Source organism: Diceros bicornis, chromosome 4 (genome assembly GCF_020826845.1).
Source record: "Diceros bicornis minor isolate mBicDic1 chromosome 4, mDicBic1.mat.cur, whole genome shotgun sequence".
In the NCBI taxonomy this organism is placed as follows: domain Eukaryota; kingdom Metazoa; phylum Chordata; class Mammalia; order Perissodactyla; family Rhinocerotidae; genus Diceros; species Diceros bicornis.
The window spans coordinates 99,167,420-99,193,532 of NC_080743.1; the positions used below are offsets into that span (position 1 = coordinate 99,167,420).

The 26,113-nt window shown below is 50.4% G+C and overlaps 1 protein-coding gene across 1 annotated transcript; it reads left to right on the forward strand.

The window, feature by feature from the left end:
• Positions 1–15,820: 15,820 nt before the first annotated feature.
• PIGR (polymeric immunoglobulin receptor) lies at positions 15,821–25,409 on the forward strand. Its single transcript, XM_058538138.1, has 10 exons — positions 15,821–15,863; positions 16,558–16,902; positions 18,284–18,934; positions 20,148–20,489; positions 21,059–21,382; positions 22,539–22,710; positions 23,110–23,231; positions 23,868–23,999; positions 24,119–24,177; positions 25,207–25,409. The coding sequence occupies exons 1-10, from the start codon at positions 15,821–15,823 to the stop codon at positions 25,300–25,302; spliced, it is 2,286 nt and encodes a 761-aa protein (XP_058394121.1). The 3' UTR covers positions 25,303–25,409.
• The last annotated feature ends 704 nt before the right edge of the window (positions 25,410–26,113 follow it).

Here is a 26,113-nt window from a genome sequence, read left to right on the forward strand (position 1 = left end):
GACAACCCCATCTTGGGGGACGGAGGGGACTAGCCCAGCAGGGTGTTGGCCAAGTGGCTGGAGGCAGGGGCAGCTTCCAGGAGTAGGAAAGGCTTCCAAGTCAGGGTGTTTTAGGGAAAGCTGAGGTCCACCTGTGGGAGGAGCCAGTACAAGTTCAAGGGCCGGAGCAGAGCCAAGATCAGAGTTTCAGGGCCGAGACTTTGGAGCTGAGCGAAGATAAGATGTGAGTGAAATGTTCGCCAAGAAGGAAGTGGGACAGCCCCCGAGAGTTTACAGCTTTCCTTTATGGGCTAACTGATCCTGGAATGGGGCAGCAGCGGCTGACTTAAAAGGCTGGAGGCAAAACAGGGAACCCCACCCCTGGGTATTGTCAGTGATTAGCTTTTCATCTTATATCACCAGCTAGCATGATGCCCATGTCACTGGGATGAGGGCCAGGGAGACATTCTGCCCCCGAGGCTAGAATCAGGGAAGCATCCACGGAGATTTGTAATCCAAGATACAGGGAAGCACTGACCTTCCTAGGATCAAGCAGGTTCTCCAGGTTAGGGTGCAACTCTTCAGTTCTCATGCATCTACTCGTTAACTATGTATAAAGGATCTCTCCACAGCAGGCCCTACCCTAGGTGTTGTCACATTCCCTTATCGCACTTGATGCAACATTTGTGTAAGGTAGGTATAAGAATTCCCATTTTACAGGTGAGAAAACTGAAGCTAGAGAAATTCAGTGGTTACCCTCTTAGGGAAGGGGCAAGCTGGGAATTGAATGCAGTGCAGTCCACCTCCACAGCTCACGGCCTTGACCGCAGGCCTGCACTCCCTTCCTCCGTGCTTGGATTTACGGCCTGCGTATCTGGTCACGTCCTTTGCTGTTGAAGGCTCCAAAGCCTTCCTTTGTTTCCTCGTTTATGCCCGTGTGTAGAGAGTTTCATAATCATTTCCAGTAATTGGTTCTCTCCAGTCACTAGCTGGCTTATTCCTTTCCTGGCTTAATGAAGCGTAAAAGTTCAGGGAGCTGGAACTGAGAGCTAAAAATTCAGTCGCTGGCCCTGAGGTCCTTACCGGCATCTGTACAAAGAGAGCTCAGATCTTCATCACCTGCAAGGGTGTCTATCCCTCTCAGGTAACTCAGGGCAAATGCTTGGCCCCCAGCTGACTTCTCACTGTCCTCCACTAAGACTTTGGGGTTTCTTCCTCTCCTCTAGTAGTCAGGGTGGTCTGGAAACTACACAATCAGTTTGAGAACAGCTTCAGTCAGACACAAGAGAAAGGTCTTTCCGTACTCTAGCCAGTAGACATGAATTATGTGATTATTTTCCATTGGCACACATATTCCAGAGCTAAGAGGTTGACAAACATTGAGTGGAAAATGGAGATTCTACACAAAAGGAAACAGACTCTCTGTGGGTGGCCCTGTATGCAGGGTCCAGCACCACCAAGCTCTCCATTTCTCATTAAGCAGCGCAGCTTGGCTAACAGGCACTGGCCTTCCCAGGCCAACCTGCTCCCCTCACTGTCAGCAAGAGGATGAGCTCTCACCCCACTGCCTGCTCTCCAAGGGGTCAGCTGAATCCCAGATGGGCAGCAGAGAGGCGCCAGCTGCAGGAGAGGACCCTGTGCCACACTTCTAGTGGCTTGCAGAAATCATGAGCACCGAGAAACTGGGCTGATAGGCCACCATTTGCCCCCTAGTCCCATTTTCTTGAAGACACACATTCCCTGAGAGCATCTGGAGCCCTCTGTGCTTTCCTTTTCTAGCCTCTGGCCCAGTTCCCACCCCTCGCTTATTTGCTGTCTTGATCTAGATCCACCAGTTCTGCTCTGAGCATAGATGATCAAACCAGGACCATTTCTTTCCCTAATGTTACAAATTCCTGACTCCCCAATCCTGAGTACCTCAGATAGGAGGAAGAGAGCCAGGAATACCATGACCGAAGGCGTTTTCCGAGTTGCCCCATAATTTGTCTCAAGTTGTTGCTCTTCACTTCAGATGAGAGTTCAGGAAAAGCATCAGGGAGTTTGCTTCTTTAGAGCCTGGCATGGGAAGGGCAGACTGGTTAGTAAATGCAACTGGTTTAAACTCTTCATTTTGCTAGCACTCTCCTCCACCTGTGTGGTATAGACAGTGAAAGTGTAACTGAAAATGAGTTACAGTATACATCACCAGAAAGAAGCAGATTGTACACCATTGTACAGATGGGAATGTTGAGGCTCAGATGGACATAGGCTGCAGGGGATATTTTTCAAATGGCTGCTGGCCAGGCAAACCTTGGGCTTAAGGTCAGCCTCAAACCAGGAACAAGGAAACAGCAAGTCTTCAGGAGGACCCCAATGGCTTATGAGAAGGGCTGGGCCCTGTCACCTGACACTTCACCTATTGACTTTGGATGTCAACCTCAAAAATCTTCCTCCTTCTGCCCCTCCCTGGCCAGCGTATGGAGGTAGGAGAGGGCCAGAGAGTGGTTTGGTAACCTCAGAACAGGTTTGCTCTTTTGTTCCCGCCTCTCAGAACCAGAGAACAAAGCTCTTTGGGCCCCAGGACTGGCGCAGGGGGAATTGAGAGCGCCTTTGGACCAAGGCCAACTTTCCGTTTCCAGGCTCTTTCACATTTGGCTTCACCACTTGCTCTCCACAACAGCCTCCTCAGGGCAAGACGCACCAGTCAGGGCTCCCACCACAGTCTCTGCCTTCACTCCTCCACCAGCCAAAGTGATAGAGTACAGACAACCCCCTAACCCAGAAGCCGCAGAAGAAATGTTGTTTTCATTCTCTGAGTGGGAGTCAAAAGAGCTAGGAAAACAAGTGAGGGATTGGACATCTGTGCAGCGACACAGGGAGGCAGGTGGTCAGGGAGAAGGAAGTGATTCAGTGAGTTTGTGTAGAAAAAAGAAAAGATTTGAGGCTCAGATGCACACATTTCACCCGTAAGTCACCCTCTCCAACAATATCCAGTGACTGGAACCGCTAATCTGGTCACAGTCCTCTCCCCATCTTTCACACTCCCCACGTGCCCACCACAAGCTTGCCATTTTCTGACTTTTCTCTCATTAAGGTTGTTCTTGGTATTTACATGATGCCGCCAGATCATAGACGCCATGGTCCAAGCTCCTTAAGAAGGCCCCCAGGGAGCCCCTGTGAAATCACCCAATAACCAGGCAAATATGGAGTGTTTATAATGAATTTTCCTCCTACCTATTCCCCAGCAGGGTGACTCACCTGGGGAAAGGCTCAAGCCTTTGAACACAAGGCTGGGCTCAGAAGTTCCCAAAAAGCTTGCCTGAGCCCAGCCAACTGGACTATTTCAGTCCCCACTCTCTTAGTTCCAAGCAGCAACCACGTTAGGGACCACGCTGCCAGCCAGCAGCACTCAGCTGAGCAACAGGGGCAGTAGTCCCCATCCCACGCCCTCTCCCCAGCCCAAGAGGCGAAATGAGAACAGAAGGAGTAAATGCTGTGCTCTCACTGATGGATGACAGCTAGGGTCAGGAAACACAAGATCTTTATCTGCTAATGGTGACACTGGGGCTACTTGGGCATGGATAATCCCAAACAGTCAATATCCTTAAAAAATGATGAGGAGGTTTGCTATCTAGCTTTGGAAGATTCACTGTCACAATTCTATTTTCCAGTGACTGATACTAAAATGACTCTATATTATTGGCTTACTGAGGAATGCTGGATTTCAGGGCTGGCTGGCCTGGGATTAAACATGAAGACAGGGGTTAAACATCGACTCATCTGAAGATCTGCAGATGGGAGCAGGGAGCTGGCAGTAAATAGCGGTGATAGGCATTTCATCTGTCCACTCTTTTCTCACGCATCTGGCAAAAGCCACATGCATAAGAACCGTCCACAGTCAGTGATGTTGGAAGAGCAATGGAGATCTGGGGAAGGACTGTGTGGCTTAGGCCTCCCCTTCTCTATCCGTGGCTGGGTCAACCCAGGGTCTAGGAGCATCAAACTAACAACACCAACCTGAAGAGTTGGACTTGTGTGTGCTTGTGTACTTGGTCCTCTCCAATCCCTGGATCAATCAAAGGTGCAAATGGAAGTCATTTGCTGCCTGTGGAAACACAATTCAAAAGATTCATTGGGGGGCCGGCCCCATGGCGTAGCGGTTAAGTGCGCACACCGCGCTGCTGGCAGCCTGGGTTCAGATCCTGGGCGCGCACCGAGGCACTGCTTGCCAGGCCGTGCTGTAGTGGCGTCCCATATAAAGTGGAGGAAGATGGGCACAGATATTAGCCCAGGGCCAGTCTTCTTCAGGAAAAAGAGGAGGATTGGCGTGGATATTAGCTCAGGGCTGATCTTCCTCACAAAAAAAAAAAAAAAAAGATTCATTGGAAGAGTGAAGGCTTTGAGAACTGGAGGAAAATGCCCAATGCTGGGAGACCTCGGTTCTCAACTCACCTATGCCATTACCTCACCTTGCAAAATTGGGCAAGTCATTCCTCTTCTGTGTCCTTGCTTCTTCATTGGGGAATCACTCTTTGTTTTGAAAGCCTGTGCTGTCCCATCCATTTGAAGCTGAATCATAAGCACCTATTAGATGCCAGCCACTGCACAAATCATACTTAATCTTTATACCATACTTATGCGGGAAGTATAATTAGCCCATTTTATAAATGAGAAAACATTTTTATGTTTATAACGTAAATGTATAAACATAAACATATAATGTTTATGTTTATAATGAAAAAATGTTTATAACATTTTGTAAATGAGAAAATGTCTCTGAGGTTCAGAGATATTAAATAACTTGTCGACGGTCCCCTTGCTAGCAGCTGGCAGGGCTTGGATGTGAACCCAGGGCATTCTGGGTCTGGAGCCTGTGAGCGCTCCACGAGGCTGCGCTGCCTCTTCGTGCTGGCTAGCCTGGCTGGTGTTGCTCCTTGGCAGTGGTGCGTGGGGGTGATGACTCCTCCATTAGACCACATGCCCTTGGGGAATGTGGATGAACACTCCTGCATGTTTTGAATATCCCTGGACCTCAAACTAGTCACGGACATAGTAGACGCTTGTGGTGGGCTGAAAAATGGCCCCCCAAAGACATGTCTACCTCCTGAGCCCTGGAGTCTGTAAATGTTACCTTATTCGGGAAAAGGCTCTTTGCAGATGTGATTCAGATCATAATCTTGAGACGAGGAGATCATCCTGGATCATCCGGGTGGACCCTAAATGTCCTTATTAGAGAGAGGCAGAGAAGCATTTGAGACACACACGGAAGGCAGCACAAGCACAAGGGCAGAGAGTGGAGTGCTGCAGCTATATGCCAAAGAACGCCAGCAGCTGCCAGAAGCTAGAAGAGGCAAGGGACAGATCCCCCAGAGGGAACATGGCCTTGCCCACACCTTGACTTTAGACTTTTGGCCTCCAGAACTGAGAGAGAATACATTTCTGTTGTTTTAAACCACCAAGGTTATGGTAATTTGTTACAGCAGCCACAGGAAACTAACGCAGTGCTAAATCAGAACACAGAATCCTAGAACTGGAGCAGCCTTGGAAACCATTTGGCCCAGCCTCCCATTTAACAGATAAAACTGCAGCCCTGAAGGGGGAAGTGATTTGGCAAGTGTCACTCAGCAAGTTAGAGGCAGAGCCGGAGCCGGGACACAGAGCCCCCAGACCAGGGCTCTGCACTTCCCCGCACTGACTAATGCCAGTCCTAGAGCCGTGAAAGTCAAATGAGAAGCTGTTCTTCTGGTTATTATATTCTTCTCATATTATTATTTTAAAAGGGAGGGGGAGTTTTTTTTTTTTTTTTTTTGGGTTCTATGAAGCTGTTTATTTGTATTCAAAAATATCATTCTAGACCCGAGTTTTCCAGAGCTTTGAGATCTGTTAATTTAAAAGGCTTCACTCTTAGTCAAATTTTCTGAGTTCCTTACTTGCCTTAAACGGTGTTCAAGATCCTGTGGGTGCCCAGCGCAGGGAGGGGGAGCTTTTAAGCAGATGAAGTGACATAAGTTTTGGAAGGTACAATGACTGATTTTACCGTCATTGTTATTGAATTGGGCAGTGGCCCCTCTTGGCTGATCCCCCCTCCCCGATGACTGGGATGTGTAGGGCCACTGAGTTCCAGATGGGGAAACCACAGTGAGAGAGGGGAAGCTGGTAACTCCAATCACACCACTAGCATGTGGCTGGGCCCAAAATAGGACGCAGGGTTTCTGCTTCCTGGCTCTTCCCCAGGTTCCACTTCTCATGTTCCCCTTTCCCTGAGCTGGACCAGTGGGCTAGGTGGGCTTCGGCTATGTGTGTGTATGTGCGCGTGCATGTGTGTGCCCGTGTACGCACATGTGTGTGTCTGACACAGTCTGCTAAGATAGTTTTGGGGATTCCTGGGAACACACACCAGGACGTGATCCAGGAAACTCCCCACCATCATAGAGTGAGGAGCGGGGAAGGGAATCTGGGGTCCCCGCAACAATATGAGAAGCAGCTGTTTCGTGGATGGGCCTCCATGAACCCCTGGCAGCCCAGACCACTAGACACAAGTTACCCCCTGCTTTGGAGAATGTTAGTTAATGAGGAGTAAGAAAACAAAATCTACAAATATCTTGATAATCCACTTCCAAAGGAGAAAGGTATAAAACGGAAATCTTGAAAGAAGCTATAATCCGGTAGACCGGGCTTGTTCCATCACTGTCCCCACACCATCTCCCTCTCCCCTCATCCTCCCACCTGATGTAGACCTTGGAACTGGGGAGGAGAAGGACTGCTGAGGGGGACGAAAGACCACTTAGCTATTGATGCAACTTTGTGCCCTCCCACTCACCACCATGGGGCTTAGTTTGGGGTTGCAGTTGGGGAGAGGAGATTGACAATAAGGGAGAGATCCAGAAGGGTTTGGAGATGCCGGAGCCAAGGGGGCCTGCACCTTACTTGTCCTGTACAAGACTGTGGTGGCCAGCAGTCTTGCCAATATCCACTGCAGCCCCGGTTACATGGGAACACTGGAGCACAGAGGCCACAAGGAGTTCTAGGGGAGAATGAGGCTCTGTGCACAGGATCTCCCAAAGGCTCAGGAAGGATGCAGATCAGCCAAACTTACCCTGCACCCACAGGAACGGCAAGGAAGGGCCGAGGGGGCCTGGAAGTCCCAGCCAAAGGAGCCCAGAAGTAGGAGAGCCGAGTGGACCAGACCTCTCCAGATGAACAGGCATAAAGGCTGGATACTGCGGGACAAGTTTCATCTCAGAAGACAGGAAGACTTCCTTCTGGAGCATGAAGCCAACACAGCACTGTGACAAAGCAGACCAAAGTAATGGGGCACTCCTTCCAAGCACCCCGACAGTAAGCCACCCCTCACCCATGCCCACTTACCGCAGACTTAACACAAGCCCCAGAGGGGAGAAGGGAGACAAAAAGGAGAGGAAATCCTGAAGGGGACAGAGTTTTAAATCGGGACTGAAGTGACTGAGATATCGTTGAATTGGAACTAGTTTGCCTGGAAGCGACTAGGCAATTTTTTTCTTACATCAGTCAGATTTTGGGTTTAGGGTCTGAAATTAAGCTCTGTAACAGAAAATACGGGTTCTTTTCTTACCAACAAATCTATGATTGTGGCTTGATAGCCACCCGTGAGTGAGTGGTTAGCTAACATAAGACCAAGGCTCTGACTGCCCTGTGTTTTTCCGGGGCTCCGTTTCTCCTTTCCTCCTTCCCCTTCGGTGTGGCCTGTGGGCTGCTGTAGGGAGAGCCTGGTCAGCCCTGAACAGGTAGGATGGGGCAGGCTTCTGTGTGGGGCTGTGGTGAGGGGTGGCGGCATATGTGTGTGTTGGGGAGTGGGCTTCATTCACGTGATGCAGGGCTGCTAAAATCATTTGGAGAACGCCTAAAGCCCTAACCAGGTGGTGTCCGGGAGACCTCCAAGGACCAGCTGAGGTAGGGAAGGAGGTTCCTGCCCTAGCTGGACAGATCAGTGCCCTCTGCTGTGGCACCAAGCCCAGTCCCCACAAGACTCCAAGGCCCTCCACTTTCAGGGAGCCCAGAAGCAGCCAGAGTCTCTAGTTCCCACAGGGAGTGCAAGGGGGCCACGGCCCCCCAGGCTGCTGGAGGCGCGGGGCTGGTGAAAGGGGGCCTGCAGAGGATGCGTAAAGAGTGGACTTAAGCCAGGCTAAGTGTCCTAGGGAGTGGAGGGCCATGTTCCCCAGTGAGTGGGGATGTGGACCAAGGACTGAGGGCCATTCCTGCCACCTGTGCCCCATTGAATGCACATCAATTTCATGCCCTGCCCTGGGCCAGGTGTTTCACATCTGATATCTGGTTGTATCTTCTCCCTGCAGGGTTGACATTACTATCCCTATTTTCCAGACGAAAAGAAATAGGAAAGCGACTTGCCTAGGGTCTTGCAGCTAGAAAGCAGCAGAACAGGCTCTTCGCGTTTGATACTCTGTCTCGCATCCTGCAGCTGCAATGACGGAGGATCCCCGAGAACAGAGTCTCCCCAAGGTCAAGGGGAAGCAAATGGAGCCAGCTAAGGAAGCCAAAAGGAAAGATCTGTGAGAGTCACGTGCCCCTGGCTGGCCGCCATGGCTGGGGGTGAGTGTCCCTTTAAGAGCCCAGGTGTGGGTCCAGCACTGCACAGTTTCAGTTTTGGCAGCAGCAACCCGTGTCCTGCTGGCGACTTCTAGAAAGGCAGGGGTTGCCGACTGGCCGACAGGCTGTGCCCCGACACCGGGTCGACTGGGGAGAAGGAAGTGGTAAAAGTAAGTGTGGCTGCTCTGGGATCCTCGAGGGGATGCCATCAGGGAAGGACCCAGGGATGGTGGCTCAGGCGATCGCCTACATCCACAGCTCCCAGCCTACAGAGAGTGGGTGAGGAGGACGAGGGCGGCAGCCCATGTCCTGACCATGTGGTGGGGTGCAGAGGTCCGCATCCGAGGGAGAGTAAGGACACACTGTGTGGAGGCCCCCACCCCTTTTCTGTGAAATATCAGCAGGCAGGAAGCAGGAATGTCTGTGCTCAGCATGTGTGGTTCTTCTCTAAGTTTGGTCCCTGAATTGCTTACCAGCTGCTCCATAGTGTGTGTGACCTCGGGCAAGTCACCTAATCACTCTCTGAGCCTCAGCTTCTTAATCTGTAAAATGGGTATATAAATAACACCTATCACTCAGGGTTGATATGAGGTTCAGATGAGAAAATATGTGTGAAGTTGCTTTGTAACCTGCAGAGCAAAATCACAATTGTTTGGTGTTTTTCAATTTACTTCAATTACTCACGGACTTACTGAGCCCCGGACAGGTGCGGATAAGATAATGCACATCAAGTGCTTACACATAGCAGGTTCTCTTCTAGTCTTTGAAGCTTTCCACCTCCAGCTTTCTGGTGCAGGCACGTGCAGCCCCTTTTTCTGGGCTTCAGAGAGGCTCTGAGATCCTATCCCACTTCAACCCCTCTTTGCTCCAGCAGATTCCCGTCACACTGAGGCGTAGTGTGTCATCACATTGTCCTGTCCTTGCTATGGCGGGAAAAATGAGGCCCTCCCAGGGTAAGTGAGTGAGGTGGCAGAGCCCCATCCCAGGTGCAGGCAGTGTTCCCAAGTCCTGATGCTCCTCCTGGCTCTGCAGCGAGGAGGCCTCAGACTTAGGCCTCCCTTCCCTCCGTGCTCTCCCCTTGCCCATCCTGATTGCATCCCCATGCCAGCCATGGGACCCCCCCGGCACAAACCACAAGCGCAGCAGCTGTGCAGGCTCCATCCCCCACGACCCCGGTTCCCTTTGAGCAACTGCCCCAGGCCTGTGGCCACCCAAGCTGTTTCGCATCATCACTCTCCATGCTCACTAGGGGAATTACAGGTTCCTTAACATCTGGAGAGAGGATATGCCAATTCATGGGTTCGAGTAGAAGGCAGCTGTCGGGTCTGCCCAGAGCCAGCTCTGGAACTCTCCATCCATCCTTTTCCCTGGCCCTGGGTGTGGTGATGTAGCAGAAAGAGCAACGAACCAGGAGTCAGGAGAGCAGCTAGCTCTGTGATCATTGCTGGTCTCTTCCTCTGTGGCTTTATTTTATAAGTAGTGGGATAGCAGCAGCTTCCGTGGAGTAAATCCACTTAGCCCGGGCACTCACAGCTTCATCTCATTCCCACCTGAAACAACCCTGGGAAGGAGGCAGGGGAGGTATCATGACCCCATTTTATAGTGGAGGAAACTGAGACTCCGTGAGCTAACGTGAGGAGGTGTAGGGCCACCCAGTGAGTATGAACGATGACATTTTGGTGCAGCCATTTTGATACGGTCTTGGGGACTTCCGACATCACCTAAAAAACAGAATACCCACCTTTTTTTTTTGTAAAACAAAAAAAAAGTTGTATTAGCCATGCATATGCTCAGCAGAGACCTCCTTCATCTATGTTTTACCCTCTCTCTGGGTGGGCTGGGGCTGGAGTCCCAAAGTCACTGGCACAGACACAGGGTGATGGAGTAGAAAGAAGCTTTAGAGGCAAGGTGTCTGATCAGAAAACAAACGCCACATGCCCTACACAAGGTAGGTGCTAAATAAATAGCAGCTATTACTATTTTTCAGGAAGAAATTTTCTGTTGGCACCTACCTCTGGTTTCGAGTGTCTCTTCACAGGAACTACCTTTCCTGTGAAAGGCAGAGAGGAGAGAACTGGACTAATTTCTTCTCTAAGACTGGGTTTCCTGCTCCCTCCTCTCCCAACTGCTTCCTCTCAACCTCAAGACCCTCTGCAGTATAGCACAGTGGCTATGAGCTTATGCTCTTGACCCAGAGTGCCTGAATTTGAATCCCATTGCAGTCACTCGCCTGCTGTGTAACCTTGGGCAAATTTCTTACCTCTCTGTGCCTCAATTGTCTCATCTGTGAAATGGGCTTGCCCATTTTACCTACCTCCTTGGGTGGCTGCTAGGGAAGATTAAATGTTAACAAGTAAAGCACTTGAAAATAACTCAGCATGTGCTAGCTATAATTATTATCCCCCACTTCTACCCTAGTCCATACTGCATGTCTCTTCCTTCAGGCCATGCTGGTCCAACCTGAACAGCTCACCCCCAGTCTTCAACGATGCCCAATAAACAGACTTCTGGTCTCCTCTCACCCTAAGACAAGAAAAAGAGAAGACTGTGTTGATTTTAGAGAGGAGATGTGAAAGGAACTAACATTTTTTTAAGCCCGACACCATATTAAGGACTTCATGTATGTTGTTTCATTAAATCCTTATAGCGACTTTCTGTACTATGTATAATTATCTCCAGTTTACAGATGAGGAACTTGAGGCTCAAAGAGTTGAAATAGCCTGCCCCTAAATCACACAGCCCCCAGTGAGAGAGCTGAGAGCCGCACTGAGGAGTCCCTGCTCTTGCCATTCTCCAAGAGCACAGCAACCATGGAAGCCAAGTGCACGGATCCCACCCTCCTGTGCTTAAGAGTAATTGTAACCTCTTACAGTTGGAGAGCACTTTATACTATTTAAAGTGTTTCCATATACATTATCCCATTATCCCCCTCCATATTTCCCCATCCCACAGTAGCCCTTCAATCTAGAAGAGTCAGGGACTATGATGCCCATTTTACAGATGCGGGAGATGGGCCAGCACGTTTTGCCCAAGTGGTAGAGCATTTCTGATAGCCTGTGACAGAGCAAGACTCTGGACCTCTAGGCTCTCTTCCATCCTCCAGGCTACTCCCCATGCTACTGTGCCTTAAGTGCCCAGAACCAAGAAGGCGTTTGGCAAACAGAGAAATCAGCCCTGAGTTTGCCCTTCTCAGCAAGGGGATGAGGACGTAACCATTCCCGGTCCGATCGGTCTTGGCTGAGAGCTGGTTTTTGCCAGGCACTCTGATGCAAGGCCCTCTGGGGATGGAGAGATTGACCTCAGTTGGCCCCTGCCTTCCTGGAGCCTGCCATCTGGTAGAGTGGATGAGATAAACACCTACACATCAAGGTAGGATGGGATGGAGTCAATAACAGGGGTTCTAAGTCATTGTGGAAAGGCCATCTGGAAATCCACAAGGCTTATTCCCAGAGCTTCATGGAGCTGGTACTTCAAATTCTTAATTTCTGCTTAAGTCTTGCATTAATAGAGGCCACGTTTGACAGGGGTGGGATCAGAAAGTCTTGGAGCTTTCTAGCTCATACATTCTTCAGACCCCTTGGCTGTTCTCTTTCCATCTCCTTGCCCTCCAGAGTTCCGATTCCCTTCCCTCAACATTGCCTTTCCTTGGAGACTCTCCCACACACCAGGGCTTACATAAACTCCATAAACTCTCCTAAGCTCCCACCTGTCATTATGAGTCTGAGGCCCTCCCAAGCCACACAGACTGCTCTCCCTCCCCTGGTGGTGCTGTGGTTTGTAGGCTCACTCTAGTCCATGCTCAGCCCTTGCACCCATGGTAGATGAGAGTGATAGTCCCAGATGGACTCAGGCAGTGCCTCTCCTGGAAGTAGGGGAAGGGGACGTTCAGTGCAGGCCAAGGAAAGCCCCCTCCACAGCCAGGCCAGCTGCTCCCCACTCCTCTGAGCTCTAAGCTTCCTGCTCTTCCATATTTACACTCACAAGAAGTTGTCTGAAATTACCAGCTTGGCTTCAAGTCCCCATAGTACATGTTCTCTGTCCCCTCTGAAGCCCCTGGGGCTGTGAGAGCCCTGAGTGACCCTCTGCTGTGTACCAAACAAATGAAGAGCCCAGAGTTGCTGAAGGCCATGTGGCTAACCAGCAGCAAAGCCAGGACCTGGTCCAGGAGATCCCTCTCCCTCTGAGAAAGGAGGAAACCTAAGGTTAGATAGACAAAGGTTTGTACTCCAAGCCATGATAGCTGAAGATCAGTTACTCTAACCAAAGAGGAGCAAGCTAGATTAATTTTATAAGACGAACTCTCTTCTCCAGCATGGCCTACACCCCTGCCCCAATCCACAATTGTGTAGACATATGTTATGACTATATCAGTGGCAGTAACTTGGTAAAATGAGAATGATCTAGAACATCCCAGCCTCACCAGTGAAAAAAATAACTCCTATTTTAAGGACCAGAAAAGGTGTCTGTGTGCATGAGACATTAGCCTATGTATATCTCAAAAGAACAGGCCCCTCTGCTCATCTATGGAGTGATAATAGGGTAATGATCCAACTCTGCTGTGGGTGTTGGGGCCAGGAATCTCTCTAACCCTTAGATTTTCACCTGCAACATGAAGATAATATCTACCTCTTGAGTTGCCGTGAGGATGGATGAAGTCATATAAGAAAAAAGCCTCAGCAAAGCATCTGGCACAGAGCAGTCGCCCAGTAAATGGCATGCTCTTTCCTTCCTTCCTTAAGCAAATTCCTTAAGTCCAGCTCCAGCCACCATGGAATGGGGCCCTCCTGGGGCCTGATTCGCCCAGGTTTGGGAGAAAGTCTGGTTTTGAGAGGAGGAGATCTCTAATGATTCTCAAAGCCCGGGGCCCCTTCAGCTTCCAGCAGAGAAATTGTGTTTCAAGTTTAGCTTTGGGCAAAGAAGATTTCCTGCTCCTGAGAGTGTGAGTGCCCTTGCCCTCCCACCATCTCCCCTGGGACTAGACCATGTGCTTCCTCACCAAGGTCACCCTCTGCCAGATCTGCCCTTCCAGCTGTGTATGCCTGATGCTCTCATCCCTGTAATGGGAACATGCGTGAGTCCTCCGCCCACGTGGACATTCACAGCCATCCAAGCATGTCACAAGTGAGAGGAAGCCTGGGCTGGAAGTCAGGACTCCCACTTTGGAAGACCTGGCATCTGACCCTCTGTTCCCCAGGATAAATCACTTTTACCAGTGCAGAGGTGGGGCTGCATTCCCCAGCTCAGCCCATGGGAAGACCCACTCCTGTCTCACAGAAATATTAGGAAGCTTGCTTATCTAAAGGTAAGAACAGCAACCAGAACCAAGGAGAGCCATTGCTGGTTTAGGCTCTTAAAAGCACATGGCATTTTTGTCCTCCCGCCTGCCACTGTACCCAAGGCCAGTGCAATGGCAGGTGGCGGATTCCTGGGACTCTGCAGCCAGCCCATCCCTAGAGTCACAGAGGAGACAGACTTCCCAGCCTTCTGACACCTACTCCCACCTGGGAGCCTCTCCCCTGGCGACCTGGTGCACACTCCGGTGGTCCCCCAGCCAGTGTCCCCTGAGCGCATGCAGGTTGGGGCTGACGCTGGCATTTGGCTAAGGCCCCAGTCCAGAGGTTAATCATTGGCCTAATGTGAAAGGCCTGGGGGAATTAACTGGAATCAAGAGAGCCTTGAGCTCTCACCTGACACCCATGTCTGTCCCCACCTCCCCTGACCTGCCTCCCTTACTCTTCCAGAGAACTGGAGAAACAGAATACCTTTATCTCCACAAGGAAATGAAAAGGTGCATTGCTGGGAAATTCCCCCCACATAAAAGAAATAACCACGATAAACAGCTATATTGCCTTTGGCTTGAGCTGGTGAAGGGAGTCTCCGGGAGCGAGGGCAGGGCCAGGAAGTAAGGTGCTCATTACTGCCCCATGATCATTAACACAGTTTTCTCCTTTAACACTCTCATTGTCCAGTCCATCTCAAAGTTTAAAGCCTGTCAAAGTCCGTGGGAAAGTGGGGACTCCTCTCTCCTCGTCCAGGTGGCAGTCTGGGACCTGAGGACAGCTGTGGTCAGGCTGGCTAGGGACCCGCTGCCCTCCGCAGGTCCACATGCGTGGCACCCTCTGAGTGGCCTTACCTTGGATTCTCCATCTTCGTCTGCCCTGCCTCACCAGGCAGGATAACAAAGGCCACAACACCCACATTTTTAACCCTGACCCCATAACTGAGTCTCTGGGAAATCTTGGGCATATTGTTCACCATCTCAAGATCTTGATCTTCTTATCCATAAAATGGTTGTACTGATAGCCACTCTGTCTTATTTAAAGGGAAGTGACAAAGCTCCAGCGAAATAGTGTAAATGACAAGGCTTTGATAAGCAGTGGGGGCTCCACGGGTAACAGGAGGAAGCACAAGGGATGAGCATGCTGCTGTGTCTGAGGTGCAAGACAGAGCAATGGGAGAGGTTAAGAGCTTGGACTTTGGGAGTAAGACAAAGCCAGGTTCAAATCTTGCCCCCCTCCCCTTCCCCACCCCCCACTCACACACTTAATCCCTGTGTGACCTTCAGGAAAGCACTTTACATTTAAGCCTTCATTTTCTCCTGTGTAAAATGTGGATAAGAATACCCACTTATAGGGGGATATCAAGTTTAAACGAGATAATACATGTGCGTTATTTAACACAGTGCCTGGAACATGGTAGGAGAACAATTGATGGTGGTTATGGCCATCATTGTTACATTTACAACTTTAATCCTTACTAGGCCTCCTCTGTGGGTCTCAGTTTACTTGTATGAACACACCATAAAATATGCGAGCCCCCCACCCCCGACCTCCCAGGGATGGAGGAGGGCAGCTGACCCAAAGAGATGAGGCCACTTGTTGGTGTATTCAATCGTCCAGCGAGCTGTTCCTGAGATCTTACTGGTCTTGCCCAGAACCGTGCCTCCTGGATGGGGATACAGAAGAAATGGCACCTGTGTCCCTATCCCAAAGGATCTGGCAGCTTAGTTGAGATGTAAAATCTACTTATAACTATTAAGGATTGAAAAGCACTCTGGGATAATGGGACTTTTAGCTGCAATGGGAAAGGCGGAGCTATTCATTCTCTCAACAGGATTTATGTCAGTTTCTGGAGATACAAAATCAAGCAGGTGTTACAGGACCTCTAACATCAACTGGTCTAGGAAGACGTAGGAGCTTCATCCCTTCATGCTATTGTCTTCCAGCATCGCACTCAAGGAGTTGGCCTGGGCGGCATAGCCCCACGGGAGCCACCAGTGATGACACTCTTCTTCTTCACCTGCCTGCTGGCTGTCTTCCCAGGTGCGTCTGCCAGGTCCCAGCCCACTCCTCTCTAGGATTCAGTTTTCTGGGGACACTGAAATTAGGCCCATCCCCAGGGGTGCCCCTCTCAAAACTTGTACTCCCTGGAGCAGGAGTCACACAGACGGTGCAGAAAGGCCACGTCTGAAAATGGCGAGCGAGCGCTGGGGATCAGGAACAGGCATGGCCAGGGGTCTGGCGAAGGGTCTTCGCTGGGAATTAAAAAAAGACATTGACCTTGAACCAAGCATCTCTATGAGTTGCTATGGGGTTTTGGGGAAATAACTTATCCTTCCTGGCTGTCAATATTTTTATCTGGAAAAAAAGAAAATAATTAAAAAAAAAAGAAAATAATTTTTTAGAAATATAAGGAAATAATAGACAGCAAATGCAAAAGTGTGGTACCCCACAAAAGTGTTTTTTTTTAATAAACAAGGGATATCATTAAATAAGTTTGCCATTCCATTGTCCTTGAAATGGTTATCATGAATGAATTACAGCTAAAAGTTAATAATGATTAATCAATCCGTTTACCCAGTTGCAGCAACTGTCCAGCTGCAGTACACGGTAGATAACCCACGGAAGGCACGTGTGTTAGGCGGACCGTTTCCTCTCCTCGAGGTGGGTTGTCTGATCCTTTCAGCAGGCTTTACCTCCCAACGCCTCAGAAAGCCTCTGTCTTCTGTCTCCACAGTGGTCTCCATGAAAAGTCCCATATTTGGTCCCCAGGATATAAACAGTGTGGAAGGCAGCTCAGCGTCCATCAAGTGCTACTACCCGGCCACCTCCGTCAACCGGCATACCCGGAAGTACTGGTGCCGGCAGGGGGCCAAGGGCCGCTGCACAACCCTCATCTCCTCGGAGGGCTACGTCTCCAAGGACTATGAGGGCAGAGCCAACCTCACCAACTTCCCAGAGAGCGGCACATTTGTGGTGAACATTGGCCATCTCACCCGGAATGACTCTGGGTACTACAAGTGTGGTCTGGGCATTAGCAGCCGGGGCCTGTCCTTTGATGTGAGCCTGGAGGTCATCCCGGGTAAGGATCCAGCTCCTTGGGCTTCTGTGGGAAAGCGAAAGAGAATCATCTCAGGTGCAATGGGACGGCTTGAGGAAGAATTTCCTGAGAGAAAAGAGTGTCCTGGCATGGGGTGGGGAAGGCTATGGATCCTCCGCCTTCTGGAGGCAAAGACTTTTCATAATAGAACATGGGAATGAGATGGATGGGACCTACTTGGGGGTGGCGGGTGGACCTTTCTAGGTCTTCAGGGCCTGAAACATTTTAGGGGTTTACTAAGGCTCTATCTCAGAAAAGCATCAGGAGGACAAGTTCTCTCATTGTTGCAGGTGGGACAGGAGGTTTACGAGCTGAGGGAGATAGAAAAGGCAGGGAGAGATTTATAGGGAGCCTTAAAAATCCTGCCATTAGTGTACCCTTTAGATCAAGAGCTTGAGTCACAGAAAGTTTCTTTTAAAATGCATTTTTTACCTGAGATCCATTAGTCCATCAACACTCTCAGCGTAAATTAAGTGATCAGTTCTTGCCCAAAGACCAGGGCCCTAAAGGAATGGCCCACTGAAAAAGCCTGTTCTGATTGAGAAAAGAGAAAAATAGGAAAGATGTTTCTGACTAAGTTTCAACGACAGGGCATTTTAGATAATCAAGGGAAATTAGAAGAGAAAGAGGTCTTAAGGAAATTTAGAGGGATTCCCAAAGATATGTTTTGCTGCTTTGGGATGTACCTAGTATTATCTGTGGACTGAATAGAGTTCATTCAGGTGGTCATGGAGATTCATAAAATCAAAGAATCTTAAGAGCTGAGGAGAGCTTACAGTTGACCCTATAGAGGATGTCCAGAATAATACTGGAGATGACAGGTATGGAGCCTCTGATTAAACACTTTAAATGGCAGAAATTCATTACTTCACAAAGCAGCCCATTCCATGTTTGGACTGTTGTAAATTTTAGAAACTTCTATCACAATACACTAAAATCCCCCACCCTATACTTCACATTCATTCTGTTCATTTCAACACATTAATTTGGGCACCCTCTAAGTTTAGGCCTCATGCTAGGCCCTGCAGGGGAGTCAAACATGAGGAAAGCATGTCTTTGCCCTGAAGAGACTTCCAGTCTGCGGGAACTTAATTAGCTATACACAAGGCCGGAGATAATACGTGATACAGATGTAAATATCAAGAGAGCACAGAGGAGGGAGAGATTAGCACCTGCTTGGGGAAGGCTTCATGAAGGAGACGGCAGTAAAGCTGGGCCTTGGAAGACATGTTCTGACAGTGTCCCTCTGGGGAAGGGGGCCGTCCAGGTGATAGACACACCCAGCTTCTCACTGGGAACATTGAGCAGTCCTGTGTTGCCAGAAAGTGAAATCACAACTTGCCCCCTGCCCCTCACCCTGCAGATCCTGGTCTCCCACAGGACGCTGAAGTCTACACAGCAGACCTGGGCAGAACAGTGACCATTGACTGCCCTTTCAACTCTGGGAATTCTCAGAAGAAGAAGTCCGTGTGCAAGCAGACAGGCCAGGACTGCATCCCAGTCATCGACTCCAGTGGGTACGTGAACCCCAGCTACAGCAATAGAGCACGACTTAGTATTCAGGGTACCAACCAATTAAAGTTCAGCTTCATCATCAACAAACTCCAGCTCAGTGATGGTGGGACGTATGTCTGCCAGGCTGGGGATGATTCCAGTGCTGATAAGAGCAACGTTGACCTCTATGTGCTGAAGCCAGAGCCTGAGCTGGTTTATGGAGACCTGAGGAGCTCCGTGACCTTTGACTGTGCCCTGGGCTCCGAGGTGGCAAATGTGGCCAAATTCCTGTGCCGGGTGGACAGTGAGGAAACCTGCGATGTGGTCATCAACACCCTGGGGCACAGGAGTCAGGCCTTTGAGGGCAGGATCCTGTTCGAGGACAAGAATGACGGCTTCAGGGTGCATATCACCAACCTGAGGAAGGAGGATGCAGGGCTCTACCTGTGTGGAGCCAACTCTGATGGTCAGCCTCAGGAAGCCTTGTCCATCCAGGCTTTGCAGCTCTTCGTCAATGAAGGTGAGACTTGGGGGATGGGGGGGAGGGAAACAGTGGGGCAGCCTGGCAGGTGAGAGCCTAGCTCGCTCCCTGTGAATCTATTCAATATTCATCAGTCGGTCAACAATATCTGCTCCCTGACAAGCCCTGAACTAGATACTGTGTGGACAGCTGTACAAGAGAAAACACAGCCTTTTGATGGCTGTCCCTGATTAATAGGAATGAGGAGAGTGAAGCCCCTGATTGAGGCAAGACTTGTAGATTGTCTTGGTTTCAGAGGACCACAGTGAGGACTTAGCATGGAATCCCAGTGCCATGGCAGGGCTTGCAGGCGCTGCCTGTCCCTTCTCCCTGACTATTAAGCAGGATGGCACCTCATCCCTCATACCCAGATCGGAGAAGGATTAGCTTATCTTGGTCTCAAAGCTTTCCCAAGAAGGCAATGCCCCAGCCTCTGAATTTTCCTCTACGACTTCTCTCAAGGTTGTTATTCATCACAGTCCTGCCTACTCAGCTCGACTTTAGTGAGCCATCAATGTGCGGAAATAATTCAACCCCTGCTCCTTCTCACCCGGGAGCATCCGCATAGAGTTGCCCTCAGGAGAAGCAGCAAACCAGTATTTGCAGTTCAAAGTAACTGCCCTTGTGACTTTTCAGGCGCTCACACTCCCTGTGTGTCATTTCATGATCCAGCTCTGGGTGCTCAGCATCTTCAGTCGCCCAGGGTCCTCACTGAACCTCGGCTTTAGCTTCTTGGAGAAGGGCTGTCCTTCTCCTTGAGATGGCCCTCAGGGTCCTCAACAATTAAACTTATCTGTGCTACATAGTTTATATTTTAAATCATATCGTTTTAAATATAATTTCTCAATTTGGAGAAAATCTATCTGGCCATTTTTGTGGGGCAAGCTAATAAACAGACAAAAACTTATACAGAGGGAGATTTTGTAAGAAGCCCAAAGAGAAGGGCTTCTCTCCTTAAACTCCTTCCATTCTCTGCTCAGAATAAGGTGGGAAAGGGAACGAGGTGCCCAGACTAGTGGTGAAAGTCCCTGGTGTCTGGTCCTGGTGGCTCCAGCTACCGACTCTGTGACATTAGGAAAGTCTTTTTCATTTTCTGAGGAGGGTGAGGTTAAGATTAGTCTAAACCTCACTCCCTACCCTAGTGAGACCACGGGGAAGAGGCTGCTCAGATCATGTCACCATTCTTCCATCCCATCTCTGTCTGTGCTTCTAGAGACCTTGTTTCCCCGCAGTCCCTCTGTGGTGAAAGGTGTGGTAGGAGGCTCTGTGGTCGTGCTCTGCCCCTATAACCCAAAGGAAAAAAACAGCCTGAAGTATTGGTGTCGCTGGGAAGAGACTCAAAATGGCGGCTGCCCACTGTTGGTGGAGAGCGCGGGGCTGGTTACGAAGCAGTACGAACAGTACGGTGGCAGGCTCGCGCTGTATGAAGAGCCGGGCAATGGCACCTACACGGTCATACTCAACCAGCTCACTGCCCAGGATGCCGGCTTCTACTGGTGTCTGACCAACGGCGACACTCGCTGGAGGTCCACGGTGGAGCTCAAGATTGTTGAAGGTAAGAACTGAACTCGGGCAAGAGGGAAGGGAGGCAGCCCCAGGACCTTTCCAGTCAGCAGCAGCATCACCCCCAGCCACTCTTCCTCCCGTCTCACCCACCTCTATGCTGTGGGACATACCTCAGGAGAGAGCCCACCTGTCAAGAGGTCCCATTCTCATACCTGTTCCCTGCACATACACCATAATCTCCAAACGACCACACACAGCACCTCCTATTATCAAGAGCATTGGCCACTTTTACAGTACGTGTGATGTCAGCTGCAGTAGAGTGCAGCTCTTTGTATTGAGTCTAGAAGAGAAGAGAGGAGCAAGGAAAGCAAACTAAAGTCAATGTCAAGGTTCCATGTTCAATACTGGACTGGATTGATTCATGGTGGTCATCAATAATAATTACCATGCAGGCACGTAATTGTATTTCTTATGTTTTCAGTATACTGTAAGGCATCGACTTACAATGCTGTCCATGAAGGAAATGGGCTGTGGACACAGGTCCCCGCCACAGTCACTTCCCTGCAGCATCACCAACGCCAACTTCTGTGCCTATTTCTCCCTCCCTCCCTGCTCCAGGAGAACCAAATCTCAAGGTCCCCAAGAACGTGACTGTTCAGCTGGGAGGGACTCTCAAGCTCCCCTGCTACTCACCATGCAAATATTACTCCTACAAGAAATTCTGGTGCAAGTGGACCAACGAAGGTTGCAGGGCCCTGCCCAGCCAAGACGAGGGCTCCAGCCAGGCCTTCGTGAACTGCGACCAAAAGAACCAGGTCATCAACCTGACCCTGAACCAAGCCACCAAGGAGGACGAGGGCTGGTACTGGTGCGGGGTGAAGGAGGGCCTTCAATACAGAGAGACTGTGGCTGTCTACGTGGCGGTCGGGGAGAGGGTAACAGGTGAGCCTCCAATGGTGAAGCCTTTGCCCCTCGGGCCCCAGAGAAAGACTCCTGCCAACAGCTTCTTCATCAGGGGTGGCCCCAAGGTTTGGTTGTAAGAGGCTGGGAGCAGGGGGAGATTTAGCCCCCAAAGAGTCTCATTTAGCCTTCCAAAAAGGGCATCCCAAATAAACATACAAACCAAGAAAAAAAGTGGGTCTGCTATTTAACTGCAGCTTCAAGACAAGTCCCATAGTTGCCCCTTCAGACCATTTGAAGCTCTTTCTGTGTAGAGCTCTTCCACACAAAGATATTTCAGTCACTATCACATGTGACACACTCTGCCAAAGCCCACTCTCAAAAGACGGCCAGATACCTCTATGTGAAAAAATTTAGGTAACCTCTTCCAGTAACTTTGCATTTTAAGCCTCTTTTTAAAATGTCACATGAAATGCTTTATTCCTATTGAGGGTATTTTTAGTCCCTCTAGAAATCCTATCTTGTCTGGGTCCAGTGGGTCTGGCCCACGCGGGGCCCATCACCAAGCTACCACCAGAGGGCAGCACTATCACACCCAGCTTTGTGGTCAGGAGGCCTCTGTCAGGGTTTGAAAGCTGTGAACAACCTTTTTTTTTTTTTGTGACGAAGATCAGCCCTGTGCTAACATCTGCCAATCCTCCTCTCTTTGCTGAGGAAGACTGGCCCTGGGCTAACATCCGAGCCCATCTTCCTCCACTTTATATGGGACGCCGCCACAGCATGGCTTGACAAGCTGTGTGTCAGTGCGCGCCCGGGATTCAAACCGGCGAACCCTGGGCCGCCGCAGCGGAGCACGCACACTTAACCGCTTGGGCCACCTGGCCTGACCTGAACAATCTTTCTGTTCCCAAATGATGGGTCAGCCTGTATGCACAGCTGGATCAATGATACAGAGCCTTGTAGATGGGAATGAATTTGGTATTAATGGGACAGAGAGATCATCTGTCTAGATGATCAAAGCTAGAGAAGACCATCACTCCTCTATCTCTAGTGTCATCCAGGACCCTACCCTAACAGCCTTCAGATCTCACCCTGACCCTGTGATTCCTAATGAAGTCTTACTCCTCAGACTCCCTAACCTCAAAGAGTGAAAGCATAGAGAAAGAACCATAATCCAGCTCCTCTCTGCTCTCTCCAGGGTCCGAAGATGTCAGCCCAGTGAGTGCTGCTTCTGCTGATGTGATACAGCCAAGAGTCAGGACGATTGAGGGCAGCGTCATTCAGAATCCCGGGATTTTTGCAGAGGACAGAGCAGTGAAGGATACTGGAGACCCAGCTGGTGGGAGCAGACCATCCATAGACCCTGACAGGTGAGGAAGGATTCAGGGCTTCTCACTCAGAGAACATCCCAGAGCCGAGGACCTGCAGCTGAGCCACCAGGACCAAGGAGGGAAGCCTGTCCGACTCTTGATGGGGGGCAGACCTCACTGCCTCGATAGGGGCAGAGCGCCCGATGGCGCTCTGCCTTTCGCCTGTGGCTAGGGTGGGGTTTACCATTCAGTTGAGTTTCCTAGGCCTAGGATGCAGAGAAGTCCCTGTCCTTGCCTTTGCCATGTCTGGGAGGGCTTCTCAGAAGAATGGAGTAAGCGGGCTATATCAAGGGGAGGGAGTGGATTAACCTGCAGGGAGAAACTAGCCGCAGCCAACCTGACAGCATACCCTGGGCCCCCCAGGTTCTCCTTTCAGTGACTGATTTGCCCTTCTTCCAGCTCTGTGGGACAAGGCGGGAGCTCCACCGTGCTGCTCGCTACCCTGGTGCCCCTGGCCCTGGTGCTGGCGCTGGGGGCCCTAGTGGTGGGGGTCTTAAGAGCTCGGCACAGGAAGAACATAGGTGAGTCCCGAGGGGCTCCCTGCCCCGCCTCCCACCCTGAGCCCTCCCAGAGGCACTCTGGCGTGCCGTCAGCAGAGTCTTTTGCAGGCTCAAGGAACGGGTTCTGGGAGAGTGGGTGGGGAAAGATAAACGCACACGTACCCAAAACTCACATGCAGTGCCACTGTCCACACGCTATCTCTGGAAGGCCATCTCCAGTTGCTCAGGGTCTCAGTTCAGAGACAGGGGTGCCAGGAAGAGGAGAGCAGGATGCCAGGACACCTGTGCTGCTGGCTAGTTTGAGAGCCAATCAGCTGTGTGACTTTGGCATGTCCCCATTTCATGCCTCTGTTTGCTTATGGCTCAAGAAGGAATCATAATAATCACCTCGAAGGGCTGATGCGAGGACAAAATGAGTGACTGTGTGCTGAAAGGTCACAGAGTGACAAACAAAGGTTGGGGATTGTTGAGTCTTGATTATCCGTGAAAGGGGAGTAGGGAGGAGACTGGCGTCGTCTCCGTTCTGCTTTGGGTCATAGTCAGAGATGAGCAGCCAGAGACCCTGACCCCCTTCAGCTCCCTCAGAGAAGAGCAGCACGTCCTGTTCTCGCATGTCCAGCTCCCATCCTTACACTGACTCCTCTTTCTCCCGCACAGACCGGATTTCAGTCAGAAGCTACAGAACAGACATTAGCATGTCAGACTTTGAGAACTCCAGGGAATTTGGAGCCAATGACAACATGGGAGCCGCTCCAGTCACTCAGGAGACATCTCTCAGAGGGAAAGATGGTACGTCCCTCACTCGAAGGAATGCCCAACCCCCGGAACAGAGAGAATTAGACCTGACTCTGAGTCTGGGTGGGAATATGAGGTGAGTGAGGGCTAATCCACCCCCTCTCTTCACACAGAGTTTGTCGCCACCACCAAGAACACCACTGAGACCGAAGAACCCAAGAAGGCGAAAAGGGTACGGGTGAGGAGGGCGAATGAGGCCCCACTTGTGTGACAAGAAAATGCAGCATGAGGCACTGCAGTTAGACATCAGAAAAAACGACCTCCAAATGGGGGCTGATGTCAGAATAGGGAAGGTAGTGTAAATAGTATTCAAGAGAACTTTTTGAGGGCGAGACGTATCTTCCTGGTTGTGGTGTTGCTGTAGCTGAGGGAGAGGCAGGAGGTGAGCCTCAAACAGGAGGGCAAGAGACTAGGGGATGGGGAAGGCAAGCGCATAAAAGATTCGGCCCCACATCAAACACTGGTGATTAGGTGCCCACTCTTCCTGGGCTGTGGGACCCATGGACTTCAAGTCAGCTGCCCTCCGTTGAGGGTTTGCTGGGCACCAGCCTTTTGCCTGGGCTTGGAGGACATTTGCTGGTGGTGGGCAATTTGATAGTCACTAGAAGCCCCTCCCCACCCCAACCAAGTGCCATGTTATGTGAAATCCTACTAGAGGTGACTCCTGCCTTTGGAGTCATATGACCCTCCCCTTGTGCCTCCTGAATCCCAAGGCGTTAATGCTTGTTATCACATCTACTCTCCCTTACAGCAGCAGGGACCCCAGCATTTGAAACAATTAGGAGAGTGAGTTAGTCCTGGAGAAAGCCTTCTCCTCTAGCCTTGTGTCACTGAAAAGCAACGTCTCTGGGCTGGTGGAGAAAGAAAAATGTAGACCACTGTGGCTGATGCCAGCCTAGCCCACCCATGGACTATGTGGGCAGAGCTTCCGGGGACAGGCCCAGGTAACAGAGGTGGTTCCACTCCATGTGTCAGAAGGAGGTAGTGAGACAGAGAGAGATATTTTTAGAAGCTGCAACTTTCCGTTGCTCAAAATTAGTCCCTGTTGGTGAGCATGGGGGCTGGAATAAGAACAGTGGGTCAACACAAGCTTGGGTTGCCAAGATGATGAATTCAGGATGTTTAATGCATCCCCTCCCTCTGACTCCCACCCACTGAGCCAATGCCCCAAACACTGACTCCTCTTCTGTTCCTCCCTTAGTCCTCGAAGGAGGAAGCTGACATGGCCTACACTGCCTTCCTGCTCCAGGCCAACAACATGGCTGCCAACGTCCAGGATAGCCCCAGCAAAGCCTAGGCAGAGCTCCTGCTGCCTCCTCCCTCCGCCCACGACAATCACCTTCAGAATCACGTTGATTCTCAGGGCCCTCAGCTGCTGGGGGCTCTGCTGCCTGCACTCATACTCCACTTAGGCTGTTCCTACCTATCCTCAGAGGGTGCGCTGGTCCCTCCTCGGTGGCATACAAGCCTCGCCTCATTGTTCCTGTTGGGGTTGAGATGACATGAGGAGTTCCTACCTGCAGCTTATTTCTAATGAGAGAACCTAAGGTGTGGAAGGAGAATTAAGATCTTAGAGGGGCCTCTCAGAAGAGAGACCAGGGTGGGTGGGGAGATAATTTCCAGAAAGGAGGGTCATCCATGGCTTCTCTGCACTCTTATTCCGGGCTATCAATGGGATTTTCCCCTCCACTCCATCCCTCCATCTACCCTCCCTTCCATGCTCTCTTCTTTCCTTCATTGAAAATACACATTTGAATACTCACTAGAATCGAGGCACTCTGCTAGACACCGGCACAGAGAGGCCACAAACCCAACCAGCAGTGTTTCTGCAAGCGTCCCTGAATCCTTAGAAGCCACAACTCCTCTCAGTTGTGTTTATACTCACTGCAACCTGAAATCCTCATCAGGTATACTCACCTCTGCCCACATTGGGAGAAACCATAAAACGTCTGGAGTCCTAAGGCCTTAGGGATCATGTAACATGGGCATACATACAACAAATCATAAACACACATTCTTCCCATCTTACAAGTAAGAAAATTGAGGCCTGAGAGGTGAAGAGGTTTGCTCAAGGGCACAAAGTAAGGTACACTAGTGTCAAAACTAGA

Excerpts from the sequence above, each read along its gene's own strand:
- PIGR (XM_058538138.1), top strand. The coding sequence starts at position 15,821 with ATGACACTCTTCTTCTTCACCTGCCTGCTGGCTGTCTTCCCAG. Across the intron at positions 16,903-18,283 it reads GAGCCTGGAGGTCATCCCGG|ATCCTGGTCTCCCACAGGAC; the intron begins GTAAGGATCCAG and ends CTCACCCTGCAG. Across the intron at positions 21,383-22,538 it reads GGTCGGGGAGAGGGTAACAG|GGTCCGAAGATGTCAGCCCA; the intron begins GTGAGCCTCCAA and ends TGCTCTCTCCAG.